General features: G+C 38.1%; 3 protein-coding genes across 4 annotated transcripts in view; 2 read left to right on the forward strand and 1 right to left on the reverse strand.

Annotated features, from left to right (window-relative positions):
* LOC133744632 (uncharacterized) overlaps positions 1 to 296 on the forward strand; it is a 1,628-nt gene extending 1,332 nt beyond the window's left edge. The window contains exon 2 of the mRNA XM_062172705.1: positions 97 to 296. Within this exon, the coding sequence (XP_062028689.1) occupies positions 97 to 296 (200 nt within the window). The remainder of the gene's footprint in view (positions 1 to 96) is intronic.
* The window catches only part of LOC133706818 (uncharacterized), a 19,721-nt gene extending 8,519 nt beyond the window's left edge, over positions 1 to 11,202 (forward strand). For both annotated transcript variants that reach the window (XM_062132368.1, XM_062132367.1), the window contains one exon: positions 8,250 to 11,202. In XM_062132368.1, the coding sequence (XP_061988352.1) occupies positions 8,294 to 9,586 (1,293 nt within the window). In that variant the 5' untranslated portion in view covers positions 8,250 to 8,293 and the 3' untranslated portion in view covers positions 9,587 to 11,202. The remainder of the gene's footprint in view (positions 1 to 8,249) is intronic.
* Positions 293 to 895, reverse strand: LOC133744633 (uncharacterized). Its single transcript, XM_062172706.1, has one exon. It carries the CDS (start codon positions 893 to 895, stop codon positions 293 to 295), a length of 603 nt encoding a protein of 200 aa, XP_062028690.1.
* Positions 11,203 to 11,828: the final 626 nt, after the last annotated feature.

Here is an 11,828-nt window from a genome sequence, read left to right on the forward strand (position 1 = left end):
TTGATTTCACGAAAGTCGCCCATCTAGGATAGATACCGTCAGCGAGATAATAACCTAAATTGTGAATTCTGTTATTCACTTGAAATTGGATCTGAGGTGCTCGACCAGCAGTAAGCTCGTCAAACAACGGGGACTTTGCCAAGACATTGAGGTCGTTGCATGCTCCAAGCATTCCAAAGAAGGCGTGTCATATCCATGTGTCGTACGATGCGACTGCTTCGGGGATGATAGTGGGGATACGTTTTCGACTGCTGTATTCTCCAGCCCATCCGGTTGGGAAATTCTTCCATTGCTAGTGCATGCAGTCGATGCTTCCAATCATCCCAGGAAAACCTCTTTTCTCAGCTTTAGCGAGCAGTCTTCTGAGGTCAGCCTGAGTAGGAGCGCGAAGGTATTCTACTGAGTACAGCTTAACGATTCCTCTTGTAAATCGTTCAAGAGCCTCGATAGAGGTAGATTTCGCCATCCGAAAATACTCAGCGCATTGATCTACGCCAACACCGTAAGCAAGCATTCGTAAGGAACATGTCAGCTTCTGCTCCGGAAGTAGTCTGACTTTCTTGGCAGCATCTGATTTCTGGACAAAGTATCGATCATAGCAACAAAGGTCATCAGAGATGCGGTTGAAAACATTGTGACTCATCCTGTAGCGTGTTCGGAATTCCTCATCATTGAAAACTGGACGTTCAACAAAGTAATATTCCATCATGTTTTTGCCTCTTGCTTCCCTAAATCGTTCCTCGTTTGGTGCACGACCCGGTCGAGAACCCCGTCGTCGTGTTTGATTACCAGATTCAGCTTCAGCGACTGCTGCGATCACAATGGCATTAGTCGTACACATCTCTTCATAATCTTCCTCTCGAGACTGTCGAATCTTAGCCCACAATTTCTTCATTGAAATGAGGGAAGGAAATGAAATGTGTTAATTCGGAGATATGAAAAAGGAGGAGATTTGTCAATATCAGATTGTGTGTGCATGGAGTGCTGCCTCTTTTTCTATTTATTGATATTTTTCCCATTAAACGTGATCAGATGATAAGGACACGTGTCGACACCTACTTCTATGTAATTTTAGATAAGATTACATTCATTGTAACTGTTAGATTGAATGTATGCAAATGATCTGGTTAGTTCAAAGTTGTCGGTGGTTGTTTCAATCTTTTCAAAAAAATTGTTGATGGTTGCTTCACCCATTTCAAGAAAAATTGTCGATATATGTAGGTGGCTCATAATTTGTCTACCGAAAATATTAGAAAAATAGTAAATTGCAGTTTTGAGACCCAAAACGATCACGAAAAACCCCACACATAGTGGCGAAGCGACGAGTTCTCTTCTTAGCGTCGTTCCCTTTCCGAAAAGCTATAGCAATCACAATTCTGACACCGAATGCCAAATTGGAAGCAAACCGAATGTCAAATCAAGCTACTCTTCGACGAATGTTATCATCCGTTCTACATTAATTATCCATAAATGTCCATAATTACCATCTATTTACATCAAATATATTTCAATTTTACAATAATTTTTTTTTCCAATGAACAGTAACTGCCATGTCAAGAAACAGAACGAGTGGAAACACTTGTGTAGTGGCAGTGGACAATGTCTTGACCCAGTGACCTTGACCTTTACCTCCAATGGGTGAATTTGCTCTTAGTGTCAAAACAAGCCCAAAAAAAAAATGATTGAGTTTGAGAAAAAGTCAAAGACAGAGTCAAAAGCTGAATCAGATCGGTTGGAAAAAGCAAAACTAAAGTTTTGAGGATCTCATGTCTACAAAAATTAACATAAGGTTTGAAGCGAAGTGGACGACGAAGTGTGTCTTGTCCAAGCCTGCCTATCACATTGATTTTGTGTTTGTTTTTTATGTTTGTTTCCTTGCATCAGATCTCTAGGTCATGCATGACACGATTCATTTAATTTATTTATTATAAAAGAAGTATATTATGTAAATAAATAGTAATGATGAACATTTTTTCTGGAAAACCTATGGACAAAGTCAATAAGTATTTTAGGTGAAGGAAAAAGGGAAAATGATCATTTATCCAATTTGGGGTTAATTAACCCCACTTACCCAAACACTCTAAGAGATTGCCCACTTACCCAACATTTAATATATATTTTTTCCTAATACCCAATTAAGTATTTTTTTATTCATTTTTATTTATTTTTGGAACAATTTTGCCCTCTCCTTATTTGTCACTTAGAGAGAGAAGTCATCGGAGACCTTGCCGGACTCCGGTGACCGGTGGCCGGCCGCGGACTCCTGCGACCGGTGACCGGACTCCGGCGACCGGTCACCAGAATCCCGAATCCGGCTACCGGACTAGTGACCGGATTCTGGCGTCTGATTTTATTACCCCCTAATAATACACAATACTCATATTATTGCCTCCTAATAAGGGTTTAGCTCATACACCCTGAATCTGTCCAAATACTTCTCAGACAACCTAATATTTTATTTTTATTCCTCTTTACACAAGCCTTTCTCCCTTTTCTTCCTACCTACCCATTTTGTCAACTTTCCTACCTTTAGTACCCTTCTTTGCTGTCTATTTCAGTGTTTTGCATAACAAAAATTTTTGAAACGTGGTAGGCCCATCAAAATTTTATTTGTTTACATATAAGTGCAATTGTTAAAGTTCATCCTCTATTTCAAAGGTAAACAGTACGTTTTACTATTCATAATTTCGATCGTTGACAGACTTGAGTTGAATGTTATCTGTAAAAATACAAGCAAAGAATTGAAAAAAGAAAGAGAAAAGTTGAGAAAACTAAAAGACTTTAGAGAAGGTCTTAAAAGAGAAACTCCTGGCTACTGGGATATCATTTACAGCACCCAGACCAAAATTTATAAAGTTGAACGAGATATTGCAAATATCTTGTATATGCTTTCAGAGGAACAAAAACCTCTTGATTATCTGAGCATTGGTTAGATCCGCAAATCACTGGTATCAGAGCTTATAAAGAGCTCAGCAGGGGAATCCCCAATGGGGACAATGTCTGATTTAATATTAGAGAAGTTGAATTCTCTACTAAAATCTTCTGATGAGAAATATCAGAACCTGCAAAAAGAGTTATCTAGATGTCAAGATCATCTAGAAAAGCTACCTGCTATAATCCACCAATTAGAAAAATTGGAAAACAAACTTGATTATATCAAGGAACTTCCAAAAACGGAAGAAGAAAAGCTAACAAGTGTTAGTAGAAAAATCAATGAACAACAAAAAACGCTGAATTCTATGAAAAATATACTGAAGAACAAGAAAGTGCCTACAGTAAAAACAAAGAAAGCTAATGGATTCAAACCATTAGAAAGACCAGAAAAGAATCCTGTTCCAAATATGATTTTTTTGGAACCATCAACTAGTTATACTAGTATTCGGTATGAAAATCCGAAAGAAACTCGAGATGTCAAAATGATGAGCATCTTCGGAAAGAAGAAAGGAGTACAACTCCTAAATGCTGAAGAGTTCGAATACAATGAAATCGAACATGAGGTAATAAACGCCTCAATTCCAAAGTTAGATTTTAAATAAAAATCTACAAAAGGGGAAAATTTGACCTGATGGATAGCCATCACTTCAAATTATTGGAATTTACAACCCCTTCTACAACAGGAGAAACAGATCTTTTAATGATCACGCCTGCTGAAGTTTCCAGAGCAAGAACAAAAAATTACCAATTTATGTACATTGGAGCAGTCTAGGTTGGCATAAAACTTCTTGCCCGAGAAGGCATAAACTGTTCAGTCCTATGCGTCCTACAAGACAATAGGCTAACAAATTTTCAAGCAAGTCTGTTGGGAACCCTTGAAGCATCTTTATGCAATCAAGTGGCATATTTTAACTGCTTCCGAAACTTCTCAACCAGCTTGAAAGATGCAGCTCACTGTCTAAGACTGAGAGTCAAGACAGATGGCATATCTATGAAAAATGATATGCAAGAACTCGCAATAGTATATAGAATATACTATAAACTGATGAGTACCACAGTAGAACCTAAGACAAGGATATCCAATATCTCAGGTGTTACTACTGGATTCCTCACCAGTCAGAAGAACCATTCACAACAGATTCACAAGGTTACTTGGAAGGAAGTAACTTTTCCTATTGAATGTAAATTATCTGGTCCGAAAAAACCAGCACAATATGCCAAAGCGGCAATTTATGAAAGCAGAAAGACTGGAGATATCAGTCTAAAATTCGACGATCACAGAAAAAGTGATGTCTGTCTTGAGAACATCAGGGTAAACAAAAATATTCTCAGAAGAAGCTACAACACTAGAGAAGAAGCTAGTGTTTGTGGTACAAAATACTCTGAAGAACCAACAGAGTCTATCACTGAAGAAGAATTAGAAGCTGATCTAAATAGACCAGTAAATATGCTTAGAGCACAAAAGCTCTATGATCTCTATGAAGAAGCAGAGTCCTGTGAAAATCCTGAACGATTAGAAAAACTAATCAAAGAAATGAAAAATTTCAATCCAAGAAAGGAAAGAAAACTCCTTCCCTACCAAGATATTGAAATGGAAGAAGGAGAAAGCTCCAAAACTTTCATCATTAGAGAAAAGGGAAAACTAAAACTCCCTATACAGAAAGCCCCTACGGGCAGAAATGGAGAAAGAAATTCTCAAAGATTTGTCCTAGAGGACAAGATACCCAGAGTACCGATTTATAATTATGGTATTTGGCTAGATCTAGACAAAGCTCTAGACAAGAGAAAAACTCTTGACCAATGGGTAGACAGCCTGATGATGGCCTCTGCTCTGACCCTTAGGAAGTTCGAAGCTCCTGATCTTCAGATGTACTTTGAAACTACTCTCACCGGAGTAGCAAAAAAGTATTACTTCTCTTTCAAAGAGACGGCCAGAGGAAAAGAATGGCTGGAAGAAATCAAAACTTCGAAATCTCCATATGATTTTGCAGTACCTCTGTACGATCAGTTCTGTGGAGATCTCTCAAACTTGAGTGAAAAGGCTAAAGAAACGGCCAAATCAAATATCTATGCTCTCAAAATCTGTGACATGAGATATTTTGAAGAATACTTGAATGAATTTCAAGAATATTACTGTACGATTGGTGAACTAGAGAATACTGATCTAGTCAACCTGTTGCACAGGAAACTCCCTGAGCCATGGAGAACAGCTGTGAGAGAAAGCATAGCTGAAAAACCAATTGAAAGATTTTCAGTTGGGGGAATTGCCGACAGAATCAGGCAATTATTGAAAGAACAATGAAAAGCCAATCTTAGAGCAAAGATGGCTAAGAAACAACTCAAGGGAGTTGAAAATTTCTGCTATGGAATACTGGATATGCCAACCAACTGGGGATGTCATGAATCCAAATTCCACAGAAAGAAAAAGGAAAAATATTACTCTAAAAAATTCAGAAAGAGTAATAGAAAGAAAGATTGGAAATTCAAGAAAAGTTCCAATTTCAAACAACAAGATGAAGATCCTAAAAAGAAATTCTTCAAGAAAAAGAAGAATCACCAAGTCAGCCATAAACAACCAAGCAAGAAAGCTTGCAGATGTTGGTTATGCAAAGCTGAAGGGCACTATGCCAATAAATGCCCGGAAAAGGGTAAAAGTTCTACTAAAGCTCTCTTTGAAGAATATGAGCCGATAGTAGAAACAGCAAACATGAAGGGCTACGAAATAGCCTATTCTGATGAAGAAGAAGATGACAGGTCAGTTTACTCTGCCTGGTCTGAAGAAGAAGAAACATCTGAGTTTGAAACAGATTCTGAAGTCGAATACTTCGAATCCAGACAGATGAATGTCTTAAAAGTCAAAAACTGGGAAGAAAGTAAGACAGAATCATTAATGTCTTCTTATCAGGTGAACCCTGGTACATTCGTGTGTGATTACTGCCTATGTCACGAAAAGGATGGTCTCCCTATGTTTTGTGAAGAGTCAAAAAAGACTTATCACAAAGAATGCTTCATAGCTGAAGCAAGAAGAAAAACCAAGCATGGCCTTATCAGCCAGTTGGTTGAACAAGAATATGAAGAATATTTCTCTGAGCAAAAAGAGAAAGAAGTAGACACTTTGTTCCAAGAAATCATGGGACCATCTTCCTCAAAAATAAAGGAAGAAAAAATCGATGAAAATGTTGAACTGGTTGAACCACCAGAAATTGTGCCGGAAGAATGCAAACCATTCATAGCACAAGAACAAGCTCAAGAAAATGAGCTTCAACAGTCGAAAATTGTCTCTACTAGTAGATACAGCAACTACATAGAGATTGGACTAAAAATCTCTGATCACGAGAAATATCATCTACATGCATTTGTAGATAATGGATCAGGATTCACTGTTGTAAAGAGATTTGCAATTCCAGAAGAATTCTGGAAAGAAGATAAGAAAAGAACTGCTACTGGTGTCACATTTGACGGAAGTCATCTTACAATGAGCAAAGTAGCAAAAAATGTTCAGATCACCATTGGTGGAGGAACATTTATCATCCACAATGTTTGGCAATCTGAAGGCCAAGGATCAGATTTCTTGTTGGGAAATGATTTTATTCTCCAACAGAGATTCATCCAGGATGAAGAAGCGATAGGCTTCAGGAAAGGAGAACGGGTGTTCTGGGCAGACCGACTTACACAAGCAAAAAGTGTAGTAGGTCCAAATTTTACTACTCAGTATCAGAGATCGCAACAGAATAGTGGTGATCTTACCCCCTACAAACCCAAATTCGAACCAATTCTCCAAATCAAGCAACAAGAAGAATTACTTGTTGAAGAATCTTCTGAAGAAGAAGAAGAAGAAGAAGAAGAAGAAGAAGAAGAAGAAGAAGAAGAAGAAGAAGAAACTAGTGAAGAAGAAGAAGCTAGTTTCATACATGAGCATAACCTCAAGCATTTCCAGAATAAGCTTGAGTCCCAGAAAATTCCTACCCTTGATAAAATCAAGAAGCTACTCGAACAGAATATCGATGTAGATCCCCAGAAATTTTGGGTAAAATACCCAGTGGTCTGTGAATTAAGATTACATGACATGAATGCTATCTGTCATGTCAAAGCCATTCCTCAATACAAAGAAGAAGATCAAAAGGAATTCAGAAAAGATATTGAAGATCTCCTGAACAAGAGGTTAATTCAACCTTCCACTAGCCCTCATCATGCTCCAGCATTCTACGTGAGAAATCATGCAGAAAACCTCAGAGGAAAAGCTAAAATGGTGATTGACTACAGAGATGTCAATAAGAAGACTGTCAAAGACGGTTATCAAATTGCTCAAGTAAGAGTACTGATCAACCAGCTCAGAGGAGCTAAAGTCTTTTCAAAATTCGATGCAAAATCGGGTTTTTGGCAAGTTAAGATGCATCCTGAGAGTGTTCCTCTCACTGCATTTGGAACACCACAAGGCCATTACGAATGGTTAGTAATGCCTTTTGGTCTGAAACAAGCTCCCTCAATCTTCCAAAGAAAAATGGATAACATCTTCAAACATGTTGCGTAGTTCTGCGTCGTCTACATTGATGACATCCTGGTCTTCTCCAAAAACAGAGAAGAACACATGAAACACCTCCACGAGGTTGTAAAGCTGATAGTTCAGCATGGAATTATCCTAGGAGAAAAGAAAATCTTCTTTATCCTAGATGAAGTTGATTTCCTAGGAATAAACATCAAGAATGGAGTAATAAAACTCCAACCTCACATCCTTGAGAAGATCTGGAAATTCCCAGATAAAATTCCTGATGCTAAGAGTCTAGAGAGTTTCTTAGGAGTCATAAACTATGAGAGAGATTTCATTCTCAAAATATCAGGATTAACAGCAATGTTATCTCCTAAGATGAGTTCCAAAAGAAAATGGAACTTCACAAAAGATGATGAAAAAATTGTGAAGCAGATAAAAACTCTCTGCAAAAATCTCCCTCCTCTCCAACAACCAGAGGAAAATGATGAAATTATCCTCCAAATAGATGCGAGTGATAATTATTGGTCCGGTGTTGTTCTGGCAAAAACTCCAGGAACTAACATTGAAAAGATCTGTAAATTTTGTAGCGGCAAGTTCAGCCCTGCAGAACTAAACTATCCCACAGGGGAAAAATAAATTTTGGCAGTCAAAAAAACAATTTTAAATTCTCCAGCTTTTCTTGGAAAACCCTTTACTGTCCGCACCGATTGTGCTAGAGTAAAGAATTTCGAAAATTTTAAACTTGATAAAGCTGCTGATAGAGGAAGATTAGCAAATTGGCAATTATTTCTTAACCAATATGATTATAATGTTGAATTAATTGCAGGTAACAAGAACTATGTTCCAGACGCCTTAACCAGAGAAATAGCAATGTTCAGCCACAAAGATGATGACGAAGGCCGCAATCCCAGAAACAGAAGAACTGGGAAAGAACATGAACCTGCTGAGTATCCTAAAGAAAAAATCCTCAAAAGATTCCTGCTAGATCCAAAAGGACTAGCTACAACTGATCAATCCCAGGGTAAAGGATTGACTAGCCCGTCTCAAACGGCAGACGGTAAAGGCTCATCAAGACCGTTGAAGGCTGTTGCTTTGCCAAAAAGCAAACCTACTCCAACTGGAGTAATAAATGTTTTTAATTATGAACTTCAAACCTTTGATGCTACTGCGTTCAAAACTGGCAGGAGGCTAGCTTACCACCAGAAGGCAATCTTGGACAATCTTTTATTTGCCTTTCAAGAAAGAAGCAGTGGTCTGATGTTCCAAGCTCTCTTTGCACTAGCTGAAGAACTCTATGAAAATGCTAGAGCACAGTTTGAAGAAATTCAGATACAGCAGAGTGCTGTTAAAGAAAAAATTCACTTCCTTGAAGATCCAGAAAGTGCTAGAGTTCCTATCATAACACTGAAAGAATCGGATTGGATAGAATTCCATAATCTGATAGGAGGTCATAATTCTGAGGCCTGTATTCCTCCAACTCTCTTCATTATTGCTGGACCTTATGTTGGAAGATACCTAGTCAATGTTCAGAGTGAACATCCTCAAGAACACAAGTTTTGGCTTGTTGAAAATGGTTTTGTCCATAATATGTGGACTAAAACAAACGATGATCTCAAAGGCTTGCCCCTTATCATTGTCAACACAGTCAAAAATGTCAGAAAAAATGACTGCATGCTTCGACTAAAGTTCAGATCCACTCAACCAGAATGGATCCAGAAGGCAAACGAAGAGATTGAGTATATTTCTCCATATCACTATGTAAGAATCATTCAAAGAAGATATCTTCAGCCTGCCTGTGTTGGATACAATGGTCAGCCAAATTCAAGCATCCCATGGATGAAAGCCATGGCTCTGGAATACATCAAAAAGATCATCTCTGAAGATACAAAGAATACCTTCCTGGCAGCAGGAGAAAAAACCATTATCACTGCTTACGATCATCCTGACGTAGTCAGCAGGGACATTTTTCTATCTCTCACAAGAAAGGAGATAGACTCAACACTGGCATGCTTACAGTGGGTTGAAAGGCTTGAAACAGACAGCCACTACAAAATGTATGTTGATACCGATGTCGAAGATAATGCAATAACTACTCGAATGGCCCAGGCAGACAACGACTCCTTTGTCCTTGGCCACAACTCAGAAACTGACGAGAATATGTGAAGCTACAGGTGAAGAAAAAACACCAAAATCCATTTTAGGAATAATAACATTTGACCTTTTCATATCTGTTTCTAACAAAAGAGTTTGACATTTGGGATATGTAGATTTTGCTTTTGCATTCAATAAAATTGACAGGACCCACCCCGGATTTCACCCTGAAATCCGAAGTGGCCCTGCGGGGCCCACCTTAGAAGAAATTCTACCAAAAATTTGGCGGAACTTCCCCTAAAATGAGCTACCCAAAACCTGTAGAAAGCATTTACACTTCTAAATCAAATCATCCTTATACTTCTGGAGCCACCCTGCTCCCCAACTCAACACCAATCTCCAATTCACAAAACACAAACCTCAACTTGAAAAACATAAATCCCATAGGTAATCAGAGCAATTCTAATAAAAAGGTAAATAAGGACAACCTAACTCAAAGGCAACCGCGGAAGCCATGCTGTTGACTATGCCTCAACTCCAATGTACGCCCGACCTCAACTAATTTCGCCGCAAACTGGGCATTTGAAACCGAAGGGCCCAGGGGGAAGTAATTGAAAAACACGTTAGCGTGAGTGGACAAAAATAAATAATTTAATATGAATAAAACAAAATAAAACTTCATACTTTCCCACATTTTTCGATATATATAAAATCCGGATGCATGCAACATTTATAAAACACTTACGAAAATAATCCGAAAAACGTTGAACTCCAGAAAACCGACTAGCCCCGCTAGTCACAACAACAGAGTAAAAGATTGAAATTTCAATACTCGAAAATATAAGTCCAGCCCCGCTGGTTAAGAAAACTCAGACTAGTCCCCGCTAGTCAAAAATAGTATAAGTAGGGGAAGATGATAGCCATACGAATAAGCCACTCAGGCTTGGGTGATAGCCTCCCAGGCTAAAGAACTCCCATAACTCCCGTAATATACCCTTACGCCACTAAGTGTAGCGATAGGATACTGGGCTACAGAATTACTATCACAGAGACAGTAACCTGCGCCACAAAGGCGGAAGGGCTACGGTGATCCCATCACCGCGCCACAAAGGCGGAAAATCAATGCTAGCATGATAAAATCACCCCTCAGTATGGCACAGGGAAACATAACCGAAAATCCAGTAAATCCAAAATACATAAGGCTTCCCCCATCTCTCGTAAAAGAATTTCCAACGACGTGTCCCACACGCCAAGATAATCTCAAGTTCAAAATAAATAGGAGAGAAAATAATAATAAAACATAATCTCCATGAATCGAAACAAAACCAATTCCAAGTTCATCATCAAGGCACTCCCAATGCCAAAGCCGAAAGTCGATAAATAAACAAGAAATATAACTCCATCGAAATCTCATTTCGAAAATCCTTTAAAAGTCTCAAATCAACGAATAGAAATATAATAAAAAAAAGTATAATTCCGGAAATCACATCGGAAATAAATAATTCGTCAAATAATAATCAATCTCTGAAAATAAATCATATGCTCGAAATGTAATATGATAAATAATTAGAGCATTACTTCAAGAAATAAATGCATGCATCAATTCTTAAAAACAAAAGTCCACTCACAGGTGAGTCTCGCAGCTAATCCTGCCGCCTACCCGTATCCCCTCGCTCAAGGGATCAATACGTCCTGTAGCGAATGGACAGGATATAATTAACCATAGTAAGGAAATAATCTCAAAATCAAAACTCATTCCCTATGGAGTTAGTATTCGTTACTCATAAATTCTTATAAAATCCCACACTTCAATTTGGGATTAAATTCTTGAATACGGAATTTCCTTAACAATTCGACATCCTCACTAAATCTTTAAATCATCGCAAGGATTGATTCGATAACTTAGTCAATTTAATTTCAATTCCTTAACCATAAATAACCACCAAATTATAACACAACTCCTTTTCCAAAATTTCCACATTCTTTCATAATTTTCCTTTTCAATCTACAATCACTTTTCCAACTTTCCAACACATTAATTCAATACTAAACTATAACCAAGAGCATTTTAACCCACAATATTCAAAACAACCTTTACCAACATCAAATTTCCAAGAAACCTCCAACCAAACAACCTCAAGCCTAAAACAAGTTCAAAATAATCTCAACAACACACCCATCAACTTCCATACCTGCAACAACAACCAAAATCAAGCAGAAAAGGCCGGAGAAATCAAACAAAAACCAAGAACTCGACAGTTACTGTTCACGTTACTGTTCACACGCTCAAACACCTTCAAATCTTCCTCCATAG

The sequence above is a fragment of the Rosa rugosa genome, chromosome 4 (assembly GCF_958449725.1).
Source record: "Rosa rugosa chromosome 4, drRosRugo1.1, whole genome shotgun sequence".
Taxonomy (NCBI): domain Eukaryota; kingdom Viridiplantae; phylum Streptophyta; class Magnoliopsida; order Rosales; family Rosaceae; genus Rosa; species Rosa rugosa.

Excerpts from the sequence above, each read along its gene's own strand:
- LOC133744633 (XM_062172706.1), bottom strand. The coding sequence starts at position 895 with ATGAAGAAATTGTGGGCTAAGATTCGACAGTCTCGAGAGGAAGATTAT.